This window comes from Streptopelia decaocto, assembly GCF_964273445.1.
Source record: "Streptopelia decaocto genome assembly, chromosome: 9".
In the NCBI taxonomy this organism is placed as follows: Eukaryota; Metazoa; Chordata; class Aves; order Columbiformes; family Columbidae; genus Streptopelia; species Streptopelia decaocto.
The window spans coordinates 19,350,546-19,373,909 of NC_138664.1; the positions used below are offsets into that span (position 1 = coordinate 19,350,546).

Consider the following 23,364-nt stretch of genomic DNA (forward strand, 5'->3'; position numbering starts at 1 on the left):
TGTGCCGCTGCGGGTCCCGATCCCGGTGCCGGTTCGGGTCGCGGTCCCGGTGCAGTTCCCGGTTCGGGTCCCGGCGGCGGTGCGGGTCACAGTCCCGGAGCCAGTTCGGGTCCCGGTGGCGGTGCGGCGGTCCCCGGCAGGTGGCGGCCCCGCGCCGCTCCGTACCGACCCGGGCCGTGCCGGCGCAGGCGCGCTGCTCCGGGCGCTCCGATTCCGGGCGCCGCTTCCTTCCAGCAGGCCCGGGCGGACCCCGCGCCCCTCGTCCGGCCCGAGGTGCGCGGCGGACGCGCCCGCTCTCTCCCCTTTATTCCCCTCGTACCCCCACGCCCCCGAGCCCCGCCGCACCCGTTCCCCGCCGCACCGGGCTCGGCCCCGCCGGGCGGCGGCGGCGGCTGCTCCGGCGGCTCCGGCTTCCTCCGCCCCTTCCGCCCCCCCGCGCCCCCCCGCCGGCCCAGCCGAGCGCGGAGGCCCCCGGCAGCGCCGCATGGAGCAGCCGGCGGCGGGCTGAGCCCCCTGCCCGGAGGGAGGTGAGTGCCGTTCCCCGGCCCCCGCCGCACCGGGGATCCCCGCTGCCCGGGGAGGGGGGGGACGCGGCATCGGGAGGTGCTCGCCCACCCCCCCCCACAGCCCGTATCCCTCTGTGTTTGCGGGGGGATGCGGATCGGGGGCCGGGAGCGCGGCGGAGCGCAGACAATGGGGCCTGCGGGGCGGGCCGGGGGCTGCGGGAGGGATGCGGGGGAGGCCGACCGCCTCCGTGCCGCTTGACCCGCTGGGTGACCCCATCACGGGCCGCTTCTACTCCCGCTCAGCCACTGTCCCCAGGGACCCCATCATTCCCCCGCCGCGGGGGCCGCATCCTTCCAGCTCCGGGGATGGAGCGAGCGAGGGACCCCGCAGCATCCCCTTCCCCCGGGGGGGCTGTCGCCTCTGTCGCCTCCCCCCAGACCCGCTCCCGGGAGAGGGGGCTGCCTCCTCTTCCTCCGGCTCCATCCCCATCCCATACAAAGGCCGGGGCCGTTTGGGTACCGGGAGCTGCTGGCGGGGTTTTTGAGAGCGGTTGGGGTGGAAGGAGGGAGCTTCGGGCGTCAAAATGGGCTGGCAGCAATGGGGTTTTATTTTGTCTTTTCTTTTTTTTTTTTTTTGGTCAATAAGGCGGTGACGGGTTATTTATAGCAGTGGCTGTTGGTCGTAGGTTTATCGAGAGTGAAACGGGCTGTGCCATTGTGCGGAAAAAAAGAGTAAAAAAAATTACAATTGAAGGTGCGAGAGCAGGAGGAGGGGGACGGCTGCCTTCCTCCCAGGACCAGGGGATTTTGCCCCCCACATTCCTGTGGGGTTTGTTCCCACCAGACCCACGCAGGAGCTCGTCCCAATCATGGCAAGGTGGAGAGTGGCTGGGGCGGTCCATGGCGGTGCGGCAGAGGGATGCAGGAGGTTTCGGGAGCATCCCTGGGAGAAAGGGGTAGTGGTGAAGCAAAGCCTCAGGATGGGGAGCAGCGCTGGGATAAGCCCCTTGGGATGCTGTCCCTGTGAACGCAGGGAGTTTGGGGGTGTGCTTTGCCCTGCAACTGCTGCCTCCCCCTATCTTTTCCATTTTGGGTGGGTATTTGCAAAAAAACCTTTGAGTTGCATCCTAGCGTGCCCCAGACTTACGCTGGGGCAGCTTCCCCAGCAGCCGCTCCCCTGCACGCCACGTGCCCGTCCCTGGGGACACCCTGACACCCTCCGGGACCAGGGACTGGGATGCTGGGGCAATTTGTGGGGTAACAAGGGGGCAAAATAACCTCGATGAGGTTTTTTTGTGGGAAAGAGGTGGACCAGGAAAACCCCTCAGCGATGGGGAGGCCGGGAGCATCTCTGCAGGCCTCCACCTGCCTCTGACTATCCCCCAGGTGCCTTCTGTGGTCTGAACAGCAACATCTTCTCTTTTTCTTTTTAAAAGAAGAAAAAAACCCCAAAAAATAAAGGAAGCTGTCCCCCTTTCCCGTGGCGGGGCACACAGTTGAGGCTGGGTTGAGAGACCAGCAGCAAAACCCTCCCGTGTGAGCGCAGCCAGCTCGCTGATGAGATAAAGGAGGAACGTTTTTCTTTCGATTAGAGTAATCATAGATGTAACATGTAATAACAGGCGATAAGATCTTTTGGAGAGAATGAGGATGTTGTCTGTTTTGGGGTTGGTTTTTTGTCGAAGTTTAAAGAAACTCAGGTTGTTGATCGTTGAGATGCTTTGGTGAGGGTGAGATGGATGAGCAGAGAGAGGTGGATGCGGATGGTGCCCACACACCTATTTCTGACGGGAATTAAGCTTTTCTACTGTCTACAACTAAAACTTTATTTAAAACAGGGTTGTCCTAACTGATACTGGGCAGGATCTGCTCCCCGTTACCCTCTGGCTAATTGGGTTTGAAATGGAAATGGAGCATCTTTCCCCCAACCCACCCTGTCGTTTAGGATGGGGAGTTTCCAGGAGGAGTGAAACCTTCCCCTGGCAAGGCTGAAAACAGCCCAACCTGGCGCTTGGCTGTGCTGAATCGCTTGGGTGGCTCCCTGCCTCTTTCTTTTCATTATTCTTTATTTTTTTCAAGCTGACTTCTGCTACTACGCACCCCCTTTGGGGAAGCACCTCTGTTTGAGGAGAGAAGGGGCCATGCCGATGTTTTCCTGGCGGGGAAAGCAGGGGATGCTGCCTTTAGGTTCCACATCCACACCGGCATCGCTGCATCCTTCTCCCACCTCAGCATCCCGCAGGGAGAAGCCGGGATGGCGGAAGCGGACGCGGGCACGAGGCTGGGGCCGGCCTGGGTGACGGCGGGTGACGCGCTCGGCAGGAACCGCTGGCTGTCACATGAGGCCACCGCAGGCAGCGGTGCCTTCAGGGGGCCGGTTGGCAGCGGCCCCGGAGCTCGGTGCTTTTGGGGGCGTGTGGTTTTCCTCCTCTTCGGAAAGCCTCGGCTATGAGGCAGAAATTAGGTAACGATTAAAGAAGAAAAAAATCAGGCTGCTGCTTAGAAGTTGCCCTCGGGAGGAAGAAGGGCTGTGCTGAAATACAGAAGGGGCGTCAGGGGTTCTGCAAAGGGCAGTTCCCAGTGCTGTTAACCGCCTCCCCTCGTCAAACTGATAAGCAAATTTCTTGTGCTATATTTATAACAATGCCACCGCCCGATGCCATGAATTTCCATGGTCCCAGGAAGCTGGAGCCGGCTGGAGCGCGTGGAGAAAAGATACTCTTTATAACGGCTCGAAGGCCCAAAGGCAGGCTATAAATTTTGTATCTTCTCTGCGCTTATAAAATATAAATGCTGGTGACATTCGTGAGCTGAGAGCCCAAACAACTGGCCATCAGGATTGGAAAGATCCAGCTCTTACACAGGGTGGAAAATGGGTTTTCCAAATGCCAGATGGGCTGCGGTCCTGGGATGGACCCGTGGGCACCCAGGTGATGCTCCCGGCATCCCGACCCAGCTCCGGTGGGCAAAGCTTGTCCAGGATTTTCCAGCTGGAGTCACATCTGAGATGAAGCCTTCATCCTGCTGCTTTTTCTCTTTCGGTTCTTTTAAAATAGCGGTGTTCGAGTGCCCAGCCGCTGGGAAGCGCTGACTCAGCGCTCTGGGGATGAGCAGCTCCTTGAGCAACACCCAGGGCCGGCTCCTGCTCGGCATCCCAGGGGGTGTCGGATGGGGAATGGGGCACTTCTTCTTAAACCAGCTCCCTCCAGGCTTTAGCCCAGTTCCTCTAAGGAGTGATGGAGGGGGGTAGTTTATTCCCTGTTTTTCTTGGGCTGCATTTTGATGGGCAGTATCCAGACTCTTTGCTGAAATATTTGCTCCATGCCAGGTGTAAATTGAGAGTGTAACCAAAAATCAGCTTGAAAACGAAGAGAGTTTGAGCCAGGGCCGTTTTGGGGAGCAGTGTTCTCAGCTGATACTCTCTGGTCCAGCATCATCCCTCCCTGGAGTCCTGGCCACCTCCATAGCAGCGTCCCCAGGCTCGTTGGTGCCATCAGGTTGGGTTTGGGTGCCACCTCGAGAGGCTTTTCTTCATCAACAGCCCTGGAGTTGGCTGGGAAGAGCACTGACCTGCCACACGGGGCCCAGACGCTGCAGTGATGGGCTTCACTCGGGTCCCCAAACTCTGTCCTTTGGGTTAGCGTCTGAGCCTCGCTTTCTCCTCTCCGATGCCAAAAATGCAGCGACTTGTGACGTGTCCCCGCTCTGGGGGACGGTGAGGGAGGTGGTGGCAGCGTGACGCCTTTTCCAGAGGGGACCAGTCATGGCTGTGGTGGAAACGGGGCCACGTTTGCACTCGCGCTCTTCCTCCCCACAGTTCTGCCCCTTATCTTCTTCCTCCTCCTGCCTCTGCTGGCCTTGCCCCTTGTTTCGGTTCCTCCTTCCCAGAATATTGTGCGCTGCTGACAGTAGGGCTGGGACCGGTGACCACTGGTGGCCCCGAATCGATGCAATGAGTTACTGAACCCACAGGCGATTTTGGGGTGTGTGGGGGGAGGTGCCCCCCCTGCATCCTGCGCATCCCTCTCCGCACCCCCATCCCGCTGTGACCCCGCTGCCCCAGCCCAAGAAAGCCGGGTTTGATGCTGGTGCCGCTGACTTCATCCCTTCCCGAGGGTCGAAGCGGCGAGAATAAAGCCGGGTTTGTTCCCCTCCCACACACCGGGGCAGGATGCGACCCAGCCCAGGGCCGCGGGGCTGGGGGAACACAGCACCGCCGTCAGTGCACCTCCTGGGGTTTCAGAGCCGGCGGGGGCTCCTGTGTGTCAGATGGGTTTTATCCTGCAGGAAATAGATTTATTTTATTTCTTTTGGATCCCAGGCCTGGGAAGGTCCTGGGGCTGGATGTTTCCACGCGTGGGTCACCAGGTGCCGTGGGAGAGCGGGGTTTTGGCTGTGCAGCCCCCGGGGTGCCAGGGAGGGCAATGGGCTGTTCAGTGAGGTGTGAACCTGGGGCTTGGGGGAGCTGCTCCTCGCTGCCTGCATCCCCTCGCTGCCCTGTGCCTCAGTTTCCCCCTTGGTGCTGCAGGGACCATGAGCTGCCTTGCTGGCAGCCCCCGGAGATGGATGGAGGAGGCTTTGTGAGATGAGACTGGGGAGATTCTGCAAGGCAGAGGGTTTGGAACTTTGCAGTGCTGGTTCCCAGCTGGTCACCGTGGTGCAGTTGCTGCCCTGGGCTGGAGAACGGGCCTGGAGATTGTCTCTGCTCCTTCCCCATCCCTGGGCACCGCCATCCCTCCGTATATACTGTTTTTTTCCTTGGATTGTTGATGTAGATGTGGCAGCACAACATGTAGAGTCTCCCCTCTGAAGAAGCTTTATATTTGCAAATACCTGATAACCCAGGTGAGCAGCTCCGTGCTGGTCCAGTCCCCGGTTGTGGGGGACCCTCAGGGGACCCGGAGCTCCCACTTTCACATCAGGTTGTGGACATTTTGGAGGCAGCGCCTTGGACAGGCCCCGTTCCCTTCTTGGTGGTAGAAGAGATGCTCGTGCGGCCTGGGGAGCATCCTTCGTGGAGGGCTGCTCCATCTGCAACATCCTGCACAGCCCTCCTCCCTGCCTGCTCCTCAGTTGTCCTGTCCCCCTCCAGGTCTCATGGTACCCAGTGACGTGTCCCCGCTGTGAGATTCACCCCCCCAACCTCCTGAGAAGATGTCAGGGATGCAGGTGAGCACTGGGCGGAGAGGAGAGGCAGGGATGGAGTGGGCTCTCCAGCCTCTCCATCCGCTTCAGAGATGGCCCCAGGGCTCAGGAGGGACATGGGGACACTTGTCCCCATCCCCCTGTGCCCCTGCAGAAGCCCAGAGCCATGGGGACCTGCAGTTTTGTGTGTCATCCCCCTCTCCCTGTCCCCGTTCCAGCCAAAAAACATCGTTCTCAGCTCCCAGTGCTGCCAAAAATCCCATTTGTGTTTGCTTCAGAGGGACGGGAGCCCCGCATGCCTGTGGGGGGGTTGGTCCCAAGTGTTGGGGGGCCAGGAATGGGAGATGTGCCCAGCCGGGCTCTGACACCGTCCACCTCTCCCCGTCCAGGCCGTTTGGCCGTCCGGTACAGAATGTATCGCCAAGTACAACTTCCACGGTACCGCCGAGCAGGACCTGCCCTTCAGCAAAGGAGATGTCCTCACCATTGTCGCTGTCACCAAGGTACGGCCGTCACCTCGCCCCAGCCCCATCCCATGATCTCCATGGGATGCCGGGAGCATCTCTGTGTCGCGCAACACTGCATTTGCCACGCCAGTGGGATCCCCTCGTCCCGATGGAAGTCCCGCAGAGCCAGCAGGGCAGGAATCGGGCCATGCGCTTGGTTAATTAACTCACAGCCTTGTTAGTTAAAATTTCCCCGAAATGTCAGTGCCTCCTGGGAGGTGGAGGGAGGGATGAGGCTCACAATTGGGGAACGATGCTGTGCTCAGCTCCGGGAGGAGGAAAAGCGAGGGGCTGTGGGTCAGGGGGCTGCGGTTTGTCCAGCAGCCGGGGGGGATCACAGTGACCCCCATGGGGCCACCAGCACTGGCGTTTCCCAGGGGCCACAGGCTCATCATGACATCGCTGCTGTCCCTGCAGGACCCCAACTGGTACAAGGCGAAAAACAAGGTGGGCCGGGAGGGCATCATCCCCGCTAACTACGTGCAGAAGCGGGAAGGAGTGAAAGCTGGGATCAAGCTCAGCCTCATGCCGTGAGTATCTGCGGGTGGATCATTTGGATGTCCCTGCCGCATTCCAGCGCCACCAGTGACCCCCAGTCTGGAGGAACTAGAGGGGAAGCCCCCAGGGGTGTGTGGAGGGTCCGAGTCCCACGTTGGGGACCAGGAGGGAGCAGGATGCTGTGGCAAGAGCTGTGTCCTGGGTGGGTGGGGATGGGAGCTGTCCCACATACCTGTCACCCCCAAAGCCAGCCCCACAGGGGTCCGACCCTTGGGCCAGCACATCCCTGGTCCCTGAGCTGCCCTGTGTGCCCCGTGGCAGGTGGTTTCACGGGAAGATCACGCGGGAGCAGGCGGAACGGCTGCTGTACCCCCCCGAGACGGGGCTGTTCCTGGTGCGGGAGAGCACCAACTACCCCGGGGACTACACGCTGTGCGTCAGCTGCGAGGGCAAGGTGGAGCACTACCGCATCATCTACTCCTCCAGCAAGCTGAGCATCGACGAGGAGGTCTACTTCGAAAACCTCATGCAGCTGGTGGAGGTGAGGGAGCTGCCAGCGCTCCTTGTCCCCAGCCTGGGGACCATAGGGCTGAGGTTGTGGGGGGACTGTAGGGTCTGGAGCCCAGGAGATGGTGAGACCTTCTCTGTGACCCCATGGGGCTGCTGGGGACAGATCCCTGGGGGACGGGGCAAGGCAAGATGTGCTGGGGACAGAGGGACAGAGGGACAGGAACCCCTCCGAGCCCCCACCTGGCCTTTCTGAGGCCTTGTGCTGCCACCTGGTGGGGTCCCAGAGCCTGGCATGGCCTTGACGGGGCCTCCCCACCCGAGGGTGTCAGCCCCACGGCAACTCTGCCTCTCACCCCCATATCTCCGCCCTCAGCATTACACCACGGATGCGGATGGGCTCTGTACCCGCCTCATCAAACCGAAGGTGATGGAGGGGACGGTGGCAGCGCAGGACGAGTTCTCTCGCAGTGAGTGTCCATGACCCTTCCCTGACCCCTGGGGACTCCCCCAGACCCCCCTCACTCTCCCTTTACCCCCCACAGGCGGCTGGGCCCTCAACATGAAGGACCTTAAGTTGCTGCAGATCATTGGCAAAGGGGAATTTGGAGGTGAGACCCATGGCCCCAGCACTCCAGTGACCCTAAGTGGGGGGTGGGGGCCCCCCCAGGTGATGGTGGGGCCCTGGGAGACCGCGGTGACCTCAGCACCTCCTGTGGCTGTCTCTGCTTCCCACAGATGTGATGCTGGGGGATTACCGGGGGAACAAAGTCGCCGTGAAGTGCATTAAAAATGACGCCACAGCGCAAGCCTTTCTGGCGGAGGCGTCCGTGATGACGTGAGTGTCACTGGGGGGGACACAATGAGTGGGATGGGGGGACCTCTTTGCATACAAGCAGAAGCGGGTTGTCCCTGATGCCCTGTGGGGCCCACGGGAACCCCTTTTCTCCCCAAAACCCTGAGCCCTCCTGCGCCACGCAGGCAGCTCCGGCACAGCAACCTGGTGCAGCTTCTGGGGGTGATCGTGGAGGAGAAGAGCGGCCTTTACATCGTCACCGAGTACATGGCCAAGGTGAGACCCCCACCCCGGGCACCTGCCCTCCCATTCTGCCCCCTTTGCCGCCCCAGGCTCTCAGGGCTTCACCCCAGGGTTGTCCCAGCTTAGATGACATCTCCCTGGGGCCACCATGGTGTTCGAGGGTGCTGTTCCATACCCCATCACTGGCCCCAAAGGAGGGATGTTGTCCCCAGGGTCCTGCCTCATGTGGGAGGGACATTGTCCCTGGGTCCTGCCCCACATCGGACAGGGTGGTGGGTGTGACGCTGGCCCTGGTGCCACCATCTGTCTCTGTCTCTCCAGGGCAGCCTGGTAGACTACCTGCGGTCGCGCGGGCGGTCAGTCCTGGGTGCAGACTGCCTGCTCAAGTTCTCCTTGTAAGTACCACAAATTGGCCATGCTCACCGCCCTGCACTGCAGCCCCCAGCATTTTGGGGCTGTCTGGCTAAGCCCCTTCTCCCCCCCGCCCCAACCAGAGATGTCTGTGAAGCCATGGAGTACCTGGAAGCCAACAACTTTGTCCACCGGGACCTGGCAGCGAGGAATGTCCTGGTTTCGGAGGACAACATTGCCAAGGTCAGCGATTTTGGGCTGACCAAGGAAGCCTCATCCACGCAGGACACGGGGAAGTTGCCGGTGAAGTGGACGGCACCAGAAGCACTTAGAGAAAAGGTGAGCAAGCAGAGGGTCCCAGGGTACAAGGACCCACATTTGGGCACATCACGGGTTGCCCACCCAGAGATGGAGCCCCAGTTCCCACTGCCCGACCCACAAAACCAGATGCCCTGAGGGTGGGGAAGATCTGTCCCCCACCCCTGCCTGAGCCTGCTGACGGGGCTGCTCTCCCCCCTCTCCAGAAATTCTCCACCAAGTCAGACGTGTGGAGCTTTGGGATCCTCCTCTGGGAAATCTACTCCTTCGGGCGAGTGCCTTATCCGAGAATCGTAAGTGAGGACCACCCCCCTCCCCTCAGGGCTGGGTTTCGAGGGGGCTGACCCCCTCCCCTGTCCCCCCAGCCCCTGAAGGACGTGGTACCCCGCGTGGAGAAGGGCTATAAGATGGATGCTCCCGACGGCTGCCCTGCCGTCGTCTACGAGGTGATGAAGAAGTGCTGGACCCTGGACCCCAGCCACCGGCCGTCCTTCCACCAGCTCCGCGAACAGCTAGTGCATATCAAAGAGAAGGAGCTCTACCTGTGAGGGGGGGGCTCCCCCACCCCGCCAGCCGCAGGGGACCCACGCTGGGGGGACACCGGGCTCTGGGCGTCCCCCTCGCCCGGCCCCGGCACCAGGAGCGGCTGGGAGGGAGCCCCGGGGGTGTTCCCCCGCACCCCTTCTCCCGGTTGCTTCCAAACTTCCAAATTGGTCTTTTTTTTTTTCGTTTGTTTTTCAGTCAGGTGTTTGGGGGGTTTTTTTGGTCTCCCAGGCTCGTTTCTTTTTGGAATTTGGGGTGGTTTTTTTTGTTTGTTTTCTCAGTTTTGGGGGGGTTTTGTTGTTTTTTTGGTTGTTTTTTTATTATTTCAAGCAGGGCCCAGCTGAGCACTGGGTGTTTTACTAAAGTACGAATCTTATTTTTTAATGTAATTAAAAGAAGAAAAAAAAAAAAGAAAAAAAAGAGAGAGAAGAAGCTTAATAAAAGAAGAATAATAATAAAATAAATAAGCCAATGAAACGGACACATGAAAAGGAAACCCCAGCGACAGAAGTGATGGTTAAAGGGGAGACGCTGGACTCGCTGCCCGGTCAGGAGAGCGCGGCCGCGTCCCCGCGAGACGCTTTTCTTTTGGGTTGTTTTGCTTTAAACTCGTTGCAATGTTTGCATGCTGTCTCCAGAGGCCTTTTTTTCCAGTCCTGTCCAGTGCTTTATTCTCATGTAATGCTACCGACTGTGAGATTAAATCTGTAATAAAGACAAACCATTCCATACGGACGCGGCACATCGCGCCTCAACGCCCTTCTGTCTCTGGCTCTGGTCCCTTGCGGGGGAACACGGCACCCTGGGGTCCTGGGATCCCTGGGCAGGGTACAAGGTGGGGACGGTCCCCGTCTCTGCCCAGGATCCCCACATAGGTCAGACGAGCAGCTTGGGCACCACTTGGCTCCATCCCAGCCATGAGAACTGGTGAGGCTGTGACAGTGATGAAGCTGCTGAGTGATGGCAACGCTCCTCTTTAAGCCAGGCTTTATCTTCCAGCCTTGGAGATGCTTGGACCAGGCAGGGAAGACCTGGGGATGCGTTTTGGGGCTGATCACTGGAGTTTGCAGACCTTGTTCCCTACCCTCTTTGCCTCAATGAAGGGTCTAAAGATGGGACCCCTCATGTCCTGAACCCAAAGGTGTCCCCACAGCATCCCTGCTCTCTTGAAGGGTGTTGAGTGGAGGTGATGTCTGGCACACAGGTTTAAAATAGTTCCCTTCATCCACAGGGAATTATTCAGCGTTAAGTGATGCACGGGGCACCGGCTTCAGCGGCTGCCTGGGTCGTGGTGGGGAGGAGGGAGCTCTCAATCCGCTTTGGGCCAGTATTGGGGCTGAGACTCTTCTTGTGGGGGGTCAAAGATTAAAATAGGAGATGCTGGGACAGCAAGCACCGCTCAGGTCTGGCTGGGATGGCAGATAGAGTGACACAGCCCCTGAGAGCCCCCGGTGCAGGGGGAGATGGCAGCAGAGGTTGAGTGCTCCTGACCCCTTCTCCTGAGGCCTCCGGATGTCCCAATGTCTGGAGGAGATGGGACAGAGATGTGACGGGGCTTGATGCACCTTAGGGCTTCGTTTCCCCCAGACTAACCCCCCACCTCTTGTCCACATCCTCCCCCATTCCTCCTAGTGCAGGCCCCAGCGGTATAAGCAGCTTTACTTTTTGGGCTTATGAAGATTAAAGTCATTTCCAGGCAAAGCCTGGAAGAAACATGGCTTTTGAAATCCTGAGAAATAAGTAGCAGCTTCGTGTCACGGCAGACATCAGCAAGCAGAGAGGAGGTTTGGTCTGGTCCCCACTGCATCCCCTCTGCTCCCTTCACCTGGGGTTGCTGCTGGCCGACAGACCCTGCCAGCCTCGGGAAAAAGGGGATGAAACCTCACCCCAAACTCATTCACACCTTTGGTTTTCCTCTAAATGGCACCATGGTGCCGATCACCAGGACTGTGGGCAGGAGAGGAGAGTCTGGGGGTGTTCGGTGCTGCACTGACATCCTCACCATCCCCTGGGCTGTATTTGGAGGATGCCGAGAAAGGACAGATGTCAGATCCAGGGGGAACGACTCCCTGTACCCCATGCAAGGGCAAGAGCTGAACTTAACCCTGCCAAGCCCCTCCTGCTGCCAGTGCCCGTGCCTCAGTTTCCCCCACACAGGGCTGTTTGCTCCTGGCTTCTGCCTCTGGATGCCCCCGGCTTTGGGCTGCTGCCCAGTGATGCAGAGCCCAGGACAGGCTGTACCGCACCAGGGGACGTATCCCTGGGGATTCTGGGGCTGTTCCCATCAGCTGTGAACCCACCAGCAGGCTGTGCACCAGCTTTGTTCCCCGCCGCTCGCGTGGGAAGAGGGGACAATCTGCCGGCTCCTGTGTGACACCCAGGGGATAACCACGGCTGTCGGGTGCCGGCTCACAATGTGTCCCCCTCCTCCTCCTCTTCCTCCCCTCAGCAACGAGATGGGCACCGGGCCCAGTTGTGTCAGCTCCCATCCTGCCTCCAGTTTGCGACGTGAATCATCGCGAGCAGCAGCGGGCAGGGAGCGATTGCTGCTGCCTGCACGGCCAGTGCTGCCCAACACCAGGGTGCCCATGCCACAGGCCAGGCCATGCACCTTGCCTCTCCCTGCACTGCTGCTACACCCCATGCAAAGATGACAGAGACACAGGCTTTAAAAAGCTCCTGAAAATTCAGCTTCCAGTTCTGGCAGCCCTCGTGTGTCTCCCTTCTGCATCCCCAGTTGAGATCCCTGCTTAGAATGTGGCTCAGCATCCCCCTTGCCCAGAAAGCCCCAGAAATGCATCGACCCTACGTCTTCTTAACAAATAAAGACTCAGACTCACTCCAAAGCAAACCAGAGCTCCCAGCTGTTCCCAGCGCAATTCCAGCTGCAGCGATTGCTCACTGCTGCCTGTTTCCCAGGGCTGCAAACCAAATTGCCCGCTACTTAATTCCCTCAGTGTTGCCTGAAGCTAATTACCAGCTCTAATTATGCCCTGACGAGGCTCCTTCTGCTCCGTGTTTGACGTGCGCGTTTCCGAAACCCTGGCAGCCCTCGCCAGCATCCCTGCGCTGCCTGCGCCTCCTCTCCCTTCGTGATATTATTTTGTCACGAGGACTGTTTTCAGCGTGATGTACAAAGCCATTCCCAGCACCGTTCGGTGTCGTTCACTGCTCCAGCTCTGCTCTCTGGTTTTTCTTTGGGAGCGCTCCGGGAAGGGAAGGCTGGGCAGGGCCCCGTGGGAACGCTGTGCGTGTGAGCGGCTGCGCGTGTGGCGGCTGCGTGTGCCTTTGCTCCGGGCGTGCTCTCCGTCACCGCCAGCAGAGCAGCACATGCTCTCCCCATGTGCCTGTTTACATGCTCTGGGTGTCTGTCCAGCTGTATTTGTGTCACTGGGTGCCCCCCCCCCACCCCAATCGCCTCCCTCTTCTTCCTCACCCCCCAACCGCATCTCTCCTCCCAGACCTTCACCCCCTGCTCTGTGCTGTGACCTGCTCCCTACCCGGTTACCCTCCTTTTCTGATAAGGTACCCATGGCACCCCTAAACACCCCAGCCTCTTGGCACACAGCTCTTGCAGGACCATTCCCATCCCACCCACCCCAAACCCTCCCCAAATCCTAATTTTTAATCTAGTCAGACACAACGATGGTGCTTCAGAGGAAAGCGGGGGCCAGCTCAGGAGCATTTCCACCCCTGGCTTCCTTTCCCAGGTCCGTTTGGGGTTTCCCAGGGGATGCTCTGCCAGGACACCCCCAGGCGAGGAGGGGGACAGGCTGGTCAGGGCACCCGGCTGCCACATCTCCTGCCCATAAATAAATGGGAATGGCCTGATCCTGGCCAGGGGCTGACATTAAGCCCTGGCAGCTGAACAGAATAAAGTGTAGTGCACACAGATGTGTGTGTATGCGTGTGTGCCCACCCATATTAGAGGTTTAAGGTTTAAAAAAATAAAAATGCATTACATGACGCAATATGTGACACAGAGCCTGTGTGATATGTAGCTCTCCCTGAGGATAATTAAGGCTTAATATCAAATAAGAGCAGGAATAACTTCCCTCTATGAGATTTCTTCGTCCTTAGGCGATGACGACAGATTTTCTGAACATAAAGGCTCGGTTCTATAGGAGTAGGAAGGCTTTACATTGAAATGGCTTCCCTGGGTCACAAAAAGGCAGCTTTGCTTTCATTTCCATCCAAAGCTGACTGCTGCCTCGTGTTTCATCTTCCTCGGCTGAGACAAACTCCAGCTTTATTTAATTACATTCAAGTAACATGAAAGGAAGTAATTTTATTTGATAATTTACAACACTCCTACCCTAAACTTCCTTTGTTCTCTATGTTAATGACACGGTGGCACTTTTACCCCAATGAGAGCTGGGCAAAAGAGAACTCGCTGCCCTTTGAAGGGGTTTTATGCTCAAGACTTCAGGATATTTTCTCTTTCCCTTTGCCAGCTGAAGCCTGTGGTAGCCCAGAACAGTGATGGGACCCTCTGGCCACACTGTCCCCATCCAGGTCCCTCTTTCCCCCCCCACATCCCAATGCTTCAGCACCCCAGCTTTTTCCTAATAACCATCGTGGAGTAACAGTTACCTTCTTACTGCTAAGCAGTTTACATGGAGAAGCTGATTGTGAGGATACACAATATACTTTCACCATCGGCTCTGTGGAAAAAAAATGTTTCAGCAGAGATTAAGTAGTATTGAGGTTTCACCAGTGGCTGCTCTAATTGCTTTTTTGCTGGTGGAGACCTCAAAGAATGTCCCCTAGTGTCCCCAAGGCAAGAGCCACCCCCCGGCTGGCAGCAGCTCCTTGCCCAGGGAACGCTCAGCTCTGGGGCCTGTTCCAGATGTCACCATCACAGCGTGGATGTCACTGTGCCTTATCCCTGTGCTCAGAGCAGGTGGCTGCCCCAGCGCATAACGATGTCCCTGTCCCGGTGGAGTGTCCCCATCCGCAGTGGGAAGAGCAGAGGTGACTCTGCTGCTGTGCACCCAGGGTCAGGGCTGAGTGCGGAGGGGCGGTCCCTGTGTTTGCAGTGCCTGTCCCCATCACAAGAAGTGACAATCAGCCGCCGAGTGTAAGCATGACTTCTCCCGGCAGAGAGGCTGCCGGCTTTATTTAGAAAAGCCTTCTCATTTCCTCCGCCGTCGCGGCTCCTGCGCGCGCACACACGTCTTTCCAGGATCAACTCACCTCCTCGGGGTCTTCAAAGGTTTAAACCTTTGTGCTCCCCCGGATTTCAGGCTGACATGGACCAGATCGCTGCCCTGCGATGGTCTTATTGCTGCTGCATTGCAACTCAAGGTCACAGCACCTTCCCCTCTGCTGTACAATCTATGGGATAACTCCAAGAACCAGCCACTCCAGGAAATCCTGGCCATTTCTGGTCCTCTTCAGGGATCTCTGGAGAATCCTAGGAAACCCTGGAACTTCCAGGTGTGGCTTTGGAGCCAGTTCTCCCATTATCTTGGGAAAAAAAAGAGCTGAAATGATCCCTCACCACGGCAAAGGGAAAGGGACTGTTTGCATCCTATTCAAATCAGGTGTCAATGCTGAGAGAGGATCCTCTTAACTCCCACCGGCTTGTCTGAGGCTGGCTGCTGCTGGAGGATGTTTCATCTTGCTCTCCTCTAATCCATGGAGATGTGTGATATAGCATAAGCTAATATAATAGGTCATGCAAGGATTTACATCTCATTACTGCAGGTTAGAGTCCTGGGAGGAAGGATGAGTCATTCTTACTGGAATATATTTCAGCGATAAGAAACAGTTCAGCTGCCCAAAGAAAAGTAAGTGGGAAATCGACCACCTTGAAGCATTGCTGTGGCCTTGACCACCAGCCCTCTGTATCCTCTGGTTACCCTCTCCCATCCCAAAATGGGACACTGGCCTCTCTGGAAAGAGCAAAGGCCAAAGAGCCTAAGGGATGGGAGAGCTGCCAGCAGCTCCAAGACCTTGCTTTTTGCTCCATCCCTATAAAACCAGTTCCCCAGCCACCCTGGGCTGCAAGAGGCTGAGCAGCTGAACCTCATGGTCCCCTTTCATGGGGCACGTCCAGCTCCTGGTGAGTGAACGTCCCTGCCACAAGTGACAGAGTCCCAGCCGCAGCCGGTAAGCACGTGCTAATAGTCACCCGGCTGCTTTGGCCAAGCACTTCTGCTCATCAAGAGCTGTTTCCTCCTGGTTTTGCAGACAGGGAGGCTACGTGGTAGCTGACCCGTCTAACCCAGCTGGAAAAAATCGGTCCTGACTTCAAGTCTCTTACTATTAGTGAATGCTTAGAAATTGGGAGCGAGCAAAGCTCCCGGGACCTGCCACATCAGAAGTCTGCTCTGAACCGACCCGAGGCTCAAATGGCCTGGTGTCCAAGGGCAAAGGGGCTCTGGGACACACGCAGGGACGCTCCTCCTCCTCTCTACCTCTCTTTTCATCCCATTCTTCTCTGACTGACAGCCAAAACTTGAACACACTCTGTTGGCAATGTGAGGTCTGCAGAGCGCCTGGGGCTCTCAGCCTGTTTCCAAGCCGGCTGTGGAAGCTCACTCTGGGTTAAATTTCATTTTCCATGGGCTGTCTGAGGGAAAACACTTAGGAGGTCTGCAGATTGCTGTAAAAAGTGAAAACCATGGCTTCAAACAGTAGGCAGTACTCCTTCAGGGCTCTGCTCCACAGGGATTCAGCTGTAGCCCTGCAAAGCCTTCACTGGCACAAATCCCCTTTGTCACTTCCAAAAGTGGGCTCAGCTCTGTAACAACAGCGTTCACTGCCTAACTGCTGCCTGGAATGTTATCCAAGCAAAATACATGATTTAAAAAAAAAAAGTTCATTTTAAGACAAATTTTTACTTGGTGCTACCTTGGGCAAGGAGGGAAGGGAGGAGATGGGCCAGTCCTCCCTCCCACTTTTCTCTCTTTCACTTTTCTCTATCACATCACAGCTGTTCCGTCATTTTAATCTGCGGAGATTGTCTTTAAATTTCGGAAATGAAATGATTTCTCGCAAGCCAGGATTGGGGTTGGGATCCGCACTCGTTTTTTTCATGAGCAGAGAAGAAAAAAGGGAGAAACTCATGTTAAAGCCAGACTGGCCATCTGGAAGGGAGGTGCGTTTCTGATGCCATTAATTGCTCACTCCCCAAGGCCCGCGATACGGCTGCAGTCAGAGGAAATAGCAGGAGTGGGAGTGAGAGCAGGATGGGAGCAGGGAAAGCTGGAGTGGCCGAGGGAATTACACAATTAAATCAATGCCTGCTCTGTCCTCGGCCTCCTGATTTAGGTGACCGACGACTGCGTGACCTGGGCCGGTTCTGGTACATCAGCAAGGCAGTGCTTGTGGGCACCGCTAGCAGCTATTCCTCAAATTAATTAACATCATTAATACCACTAGGAAAGAGAGGAACAAGCTTTTGGGCATGCCAGCCCTTACATCTCCAAGCAAACAACAGTTGCCACTCGTGGCTGGTCCATATGGCTTGTACAGAGCGCTGAGTCCCGGCTCTGCCTCCAGCCGGACCCCGGGGATGGGGAATGGAGTGGGAAAAAAAGATGTTTCTGCGGTTTAGCTCCTCGACGGGCTCACACAGCCAAGCATCATCGCTGCTGCCCCCCGAAAGGAGGAGAAGAGCCCCCGGGGGGGTCAGGCAGGGCTCACGGAGCACCCCCCGGGCTCCAGCCCTCCCCGGGGCCGGCCGTGCGGGCGGACCGCGGGGCTGGGGGCTCCTTCCCTCTCAAACGTCCCCCGGGGGGTCGGGGGACCTTCCGTGTCCCCTGAGTGGGTTGGAACGGCGGCGGCTCCGCCTCCGTGCCCGGGGCGGGGGGCGGCGGGGGGGCCGGGCGGGAGGCGGTGCCGCCGCTCGCCCCGCGCACACCGGAGCTGTCCGAGCGCCGGTGCTGCAGCTCCCGCCCGCCGCTCCGCTCTCCGCGCTGCCCGGCCCCGACATGGGCGGCCGGGAGAAGCGGCAACGTTGATCCCCGGCAGCCCGGACAGCCCGACCCCGCCAACTCGGCTCCGCAGCATCCCGGCTACTCGGCAACCCTGTGCTCCGGGACCCTGAGAACTCACGCCACAGCATCCCGGCTCCTCGATAACCCGGTACTCCGGGACCCTGAGAACTCACGCCACAGCATCCCGGCTCCTCGATAACCCGGTACTCCGGGACCCTGAGAACTCACCTGCACAGCATTCCAGCTTCTCGGTAAACCGGTACTCTGGCATCCCGGGAACTTGGTACTCCAGCAACCCAGGAACCCACTTCCACGGCATCCTGACATCCCGGGAACTCACTTCCACAGCGTCCTGTCTCTCTGGGAACTCGGTACTCCAGCATCCCCGGAACTAGGCTCTGCTGACACTGGCTCCTCGATAACCCAGTGCTTCAGCTCCCTAGGAAATCACACCCGCAGCACCCCAGGTTTCCAGTAACTCCCTACTCCCAGCACCCCAGCACCCAGTATACCTCATCTCCCTGGCTCCCTCTTAGCCCAGCTCCCCATAACTCAACACCCCCTTCTTCCCCACTCTTCCGCACCCCAGGTCCCCATCTCCCCATTAACCCCAGTTCTCCCAGCAGCCCAGATCCGTCATAACTCCGCACCCCAGCTCCCTGGTATCCGTGCTCCCCTGACCACAAGGCTCCCCGGTCCCCCAGGACCACAACCATGGCGTTCATGGTGAAGAGCATGGTGGGGGGGCAGCTGAAGAACCTGACAGGTGGCCTGGGTGGCGAAGAGAAGAGCGAGGGAGAGAAGTCTCCAGCCGAAGCGCAGGGCATGACCCGTGAGGAGTATGAGGAATATCAGCGGCAGCTGGTGGAGGAGAAGTGAGTGTGACCAGCACTGGGTACTGGGATGGGCTGGACCTCCGAGGTCACAGCGGGTGATGGGTCGCTCCCTCTGCAGCCCCCATGCACGGGAGGGTTGGGGGGGAGACAGCACTGGGGGCAGCAGGGCTATGAGGGAGTTTAATGAACCCCCTAATCCCTTAATCCTCTTCCTTGCATGCGAGATGGGATTGTTTTTTCCTTTCAGGAGGAAAGAAACTGTGGGGAATTGGGACTTCGCTGGGGAGATGGAGGGTACCTGGGTTTGGGGTGGGGGGGATAGAGATGCTCACACCCAGGGACTAGGGGCAGCAACCGTGGGTAACTGCCCTGTGTGGTTCGCAGGATGGAGAGAGACGCCCAGTTTGCCCAGCGCAAGGCGGAGAGGGCCACGGTCAGGTCCCACTTCCGAGACAAGTACAGGCTCCCCAAGGTATGGTCGGGCACCGGGCTCCCTCGGCTGGGTGCGGGTTTAAGCTACAAAGCCCAAGTGCAAACCAGTTCCCCTCAAAAGCATCCTTCCCCCAAATCTCAGCCCCTTCCCATCACTCCTGAGCACTGCAAGCCACCAGCCCCAAACAGTGGGACCCCCAACACACACCCTCTGCCTTGCTTGTCTTGCTCTATTGTCCTCCAAAGCCAGTTGGATGAGGGAAAGGCGCCTTCACCCCGGACTCCCAGCCCTGCAGCCGGGAGCGGAGCCACAGTTACACCTTCCCAGCCGGATTAGCCAGCTTCTCTCCCCACATCATTTGGCAAGGGTTTCCCAGCCAAATTCCTATTTTCGACTTTCTGCCCAATGAATGATTCACTAGAAACAATTTAATCAAGGGATAATTCAGCCATTCTTGGAATTGCCACAAGCTCTTCTGCCCCCAAGCCCACCCTTTATTCAGTGCGAGTGTCTCAGTGGTGAATACTCTAAATTGGAGCTGGGCTAATTTTAGTTGAGAAAGGTCAGCTAAGCCAAGTGATATTGTTCAGATTGTTTGACGGTGTTCAGACAGCCTGGATGCCCACCCCACTGCTTCTCAAGTCCCTTTCATTGCCAGCAAATAAACAGCTGGAGGATGTATTTTCCCCCTGCCAAAAGCAAGAAAAGGCAGAAAGATTTGGAGTTTTTGGTTGTTTTTTTCTTCTCCAGGGGAAACAGGGATTTGTTCAGATCTGCCCCCCCAATCCTTTCGCTGCTTTCTCATGCTTGAGATGTCCCTTCTAATCTCTCGACAAGTTTCTTCTGCTCGTTACTGATCCCGCTTGGCAGCAAAGTCTCCCTGTGGCTCTCCAGCGCAGAGCTGACCCCGATCTCCGGTGGGCACGATCGTTAAGCATACGTGTAGCTTAATTGGGTGCCTAAACCTCCCCGACCACTCCAATGCAAGCTGGAAGCCAATTTACACTGATGCTGGCACACTCGAGTTGTCACCTCAGCTCTCGCTGTGTCGGTTGGAGTGTTGGGCTCTGCTTAGCCATGTCCCCTCTGGGTCACCATCCCACCCACAGCACCAGGATGACTGGGAGCCCCAGGGACCAACCCACACAGACCTTAAAATGGGAAGAGAGCCCAAAGCCCATGCAGACCCCGCTGTGAACCTTGCACGTCTTTAGTGCCCCCCAGACCTCCATTGCTCCCCGCAGCATCCGTGCCTGACCTTCTCCTGGCCCGTTTCAGAACGAAACAGATGACAACCAGATCCAGCTGGTGGGGGGTGACGTGGAGCTGCCCAAAGAGCTGGCCAAGATGATCGAGCAGGACAACGAGGAGGAGGAAGAGAAGAACTCAGTGATAGGCCAGCTCAGCAACATCCAGAACCTGGACCTTGATTCCTTGAAAGACAAAGCTTCAGCCACGCTAGAGGACCTGAAGCAATCGGCCGAGAAATGCGCCGTGATGTGACCCGGCTGACCCCCCCTCCCCATCGACGTGATGATGGGCGAGAAGGGAGGGGACGCAGTGAAGGGTCTGGCGGTGGCTGTCGCCCGCGGCGGGGACCCCACTGATGTTGTCACCCTTGCCTTGTGTGAGTCGGGTCCTCCTTCTGAGCCATGTGAAGCCTCGAGTCCCTGACCCTCGTGTCCCTGATGTGTGGTTTTTGTTTCGTTCTCCGCTCTGAGGTCAGAGCAAAGAGCCAGCATGTACCCCCGTCCCCAATGCCTCCCCCTGTGCCCGTGGCAGCAGGTGTCTTTAGCCAGAACTGGGGGGTTGCAGGGAAGGAAAGCCCTGAGTGACCTTGGAGTGTTATTGAACGGGAAGGCGAAGGCTTTCCAGCGGCGCGGTGGCCATACGCCGTGTCTCTGCCTACACAGCTCTCCTAGAAATGACAGGGAGGCTCCAGTTTGCTTTGCAAGGACAAGGCACAATGAGAAACATCCCCCCCCCGCCCGGCTCCTCACATCTCATACCCATCACATGAGAAATAACATCCCATCCGTAAAAGAAACACCAAGCGCTTTGCCCTTGAGTGTAGGAGCCAGCAGGAAGGACCTGCTACCTGATCCCCTCCAGCCCAGAGGGAAGGGGGGTGCTGAGGGCCAGGGGGCTAAAACCTGAATTAATGCAGGAGAGAAAGAAAACCCCTCCCTGGTGCCCACTGGAACCCACACCACCCCTTCCCCGGAGCGGCAGTGGCAAACGCTCCCTCTCCCGGGCTGGGATCCACTTGTGTGCTTGTTCCTTCCAGGAGAAGAACAAAGTGATAAGGGAAAATCTCCTTCTCCGTTGTGCTGTAGTTGTGTGCTGTGCTGAGTGTCTCTCCACCTCCTATGCTGTCCCCGTGCCATGGTACTGTCATAACCGGTGGAATAAATACCAGGAGATGTCTATGCATTTATTTCTCTCCTCCAGCAGTACTTTCCTGAGAAAGGTTTTGGGGTGCCCCAAGGTATGAGGGGTGTAGATAGATCAGGGGCAAGGGGGAGCAGTGATGGGAACTCAAGGGAGAAACCTCTTGCAGCATCACCCAGAAGGCAGCATCACGCCTGGTTGTGGACGGGTGTTTTGCCATGTTTTGTACCGAAGGGATGCTACGAGTCGCCCTTTGTCAGCAGCCGGGTTTAAAAGCAAGCACAAGCCCCAGGTTTCACAGATTTGGGGCTATTTTAGTCAAAATCCTTCAGATCACTCCCCGGCTCCCCGCCTCAGTCTCACGGGCGCTGCGGGGCGGCCGTGGCGCTGCTCCGAGCAAGGACACATCTCTGCAGGAACGAGACCGTGATAAGTACAGGTGTGACTGGAGCCGGAGCGGCTCCAGCCCATCAGCATCCCAACGGGCGGTGGGCTCCTGCGGCCCGGCTTCCTGGAAAGACCTGGCACGGGCTGGGAATTCACTGCCCCAAATCCCAGCACAGCCGATTAACCACCATCTGCTTTTGCAGGGGCGGTGGGTCATCCAGGAAAATGCAGGGGAGGGTGCTTGGAAGCTGTTTCATTACTATTATTATTATTGCAGCAGGGATGCTGGATCAGGCCATGCCTGGGACAGCCAGGAGACTGCTTTTTGCCCTTAGCACCCTGGAAATACCATGCTGGGGGCAGGGAGTCCTGAGAAACTCCCGATACCCTCCCAAGCCAGGTGTTGTCTCACCTCTGAGAAGAAACCAGCCACCTCTTTGGCCAGCAGGACAGACAGACAGAGGCAGCTCAACCCCTTGGCCGCAGCTCAGGAAAACACACCATCTGCATCCTTGGACCCACCTTTTATTACTTTCCCTACGGCTGGACTCCACGCTCGCTCCCGACCCACGTGCCGCCACGTAAAGGCCGCGTGAAGCTCGGCGGGTTTATTTTAGGAGGCACCATGACCCCCGGGCATGTGAAAAACAAGCAGCACGCGCTCGCCCCGCTCGGCTCCACGATGTGCTAAGCCTCTGTGAAGTGTTCCCGGTGAAGCACCCGGAGCTCCAAGGATGCTCTGAGCCCGCAGCCCTGCTCCCATCACTGGTCTGGTGCCTGTACTGGGAAGCAGAATTTGGGATGGGGTGCAGGGGGAGCAGGCAGCTCTCCTGCCCGTCCCCTGCCCATTGAGAGACACATGCCATTTGCCAGCAACCCCCATGGTCGGCTCCCCAAGCATCCCACCTGCCTGCACGCCATACAACCGCTCCAGGCATCAACACACGGGCTAAAATCTTAAAGCGAGGAATTAGTGCGGATTAAAGCAGAAAATCTATTTTTTTCTCTTCTATGCCATAAATCTCTATATAATTCCCTAACCTATGGGACCAGGTTAGGGGGGATTTGTCCAAGCAAGCCCTTAACTGGGTGCTGGAGGACCTCTGAGGGCAGATGAGCTTAGAAATAACTGCCCTGAGGTCGGGCAGAGCTTCGTGCACCAGATGTGGAACAACCCCCCATCACACAGCCGCAGGATCAGGTCTCCTTTCTGCTGGTGAGCGCGGGATGATGCGAGTGGCTTCCCCAAAGCATTACGTGAGCAATTGTTTTAAGTGCTGAAGCAAATAAACCGCCATCGAACGATGGGGGATCTCCGCTCCGAATGCTGTGTTTTTCTTTTTGCAGGCAATTAAATCTCCCTGCGAGCTGCTGCGGGAAGGGATGGCCCCGTCCATCCCACTGCAGCGTCACTGGTCCAGATACGGGGATTAATCCAGATTAAAGAGCCCAGGAGGCTCCGCATAGTGACCCAGCTTTCCCCAACCCTCTTGTTCTTTTAAACCCCAGTGTGCGCTCGAATCCAACATCACCGAGTAACCCAGGAGCTGGCAGGAGGAGGGTGACAAACCCATCTGACAGAGGCCACCGCTGCTCGCTTTGCGGGCAGCGACATTTGGGCAGCACCCACCCCAAGCCGAAGCTGGGGAACCGCGAGCTCTGTCACCCCCCGGGGAAGCAGCCGGAGCTTTCCCTGCTTCAAAAGGCTGCGGATTCGGCCGCGTCTTCGGCAGAGCGTGAAGGCAGATGCGATTATCCGCGCCGGCTGCCGCAGCCAGCCGGTTCAGCCATCCCCGGCGGCGCTGCGCTCGCCACGGGCCGGGGGAGGGCAGGGGGTCTGAAAGCTCTTTAAAGCCTCAGGATATAATCTCTGCTCAGAATAATAATAATAATAGTAAAAAGGACACAAAAATGCCTTGCTACATCTGCCTGGGAAGCTCTCTGGCAGTGGCGCAGAT

At 57.8% G+C, this 23,364-nt stretch overlaps 2 protein-coding genes across 2 annotated transcripts; both read left to right on the plus strand.

The window, feature by feature from the left end:
• Positions 1-195: 195 nt before the first annotated feature.
• On the plus strand, positions 196-10,172 carry CSK (C-terminal Src kinase). Its single transcript, XM_082061040.1, has 13 exons — positions 196-527; positions 5,599-5,675; positions 6,041-6,154; positions 6,575-6,687; positions 6,977-7,196; positions 7,539-7,632; positions 7,708-7,773; positions 7,901-8,000; positions 8,144-8,234; positions 8,523-8,596; positions 8,696-8,891; positions 9,077-9,163; positions 9,236-10,172. Exons 2-13 carry the CDS (start codon positions 5,661-5,663, stop codon positions 9,416-9,418), a joined length of 1,353 nt encoding a protein of 450 aa, XP_081917166.1. The 5' UTR covers positions 196-527; positions 5,599-5,660; the 3' UTR covers positions 9,419-10,172.
• Positions 10,173-18,073: 7,901 nt separating this feature from the next.
• CPLX3 (complexin 3) lies at positions 18,074-20,131 on the plus strand (the record flags this gene model as incomplete). Its single annotated transcript, XM_082060917.1, has 3 exons — positions 18,074-18,234; positions 18,580-18,667; positions 19,907-20,131. The coding sequence occupies 3 exons, from the start codon at positions 18,074-18,076 to the stop codon at positions 20,129-20,131; spliced, it is 474 nt and encodes a 157-aa protein (XP_081917043.1).
• Positions 20,132-23,364: the final 3,233 nt, after the last annotated feature.

Excerpts from the sequence above, each read along its gene's own strand:
- CSK (XM_082061040.1), top strand. Across the intron at positions 7,774-7,900 it reads TGGCAAAGGGGAATTTGGAG|ATGTGATGCTGGGGGATTAC; the intron begins GTGAGACCCATG and ends TGCTTCCCACAG. Across the intron at positions 8,597-8,695 it reads TGCCTGCTCAAGTTCTCCTT|AGATGTCTGTGAAGCCATGG; the intron begins GTAAGTACCACA and ends CGCCCCAACCAG.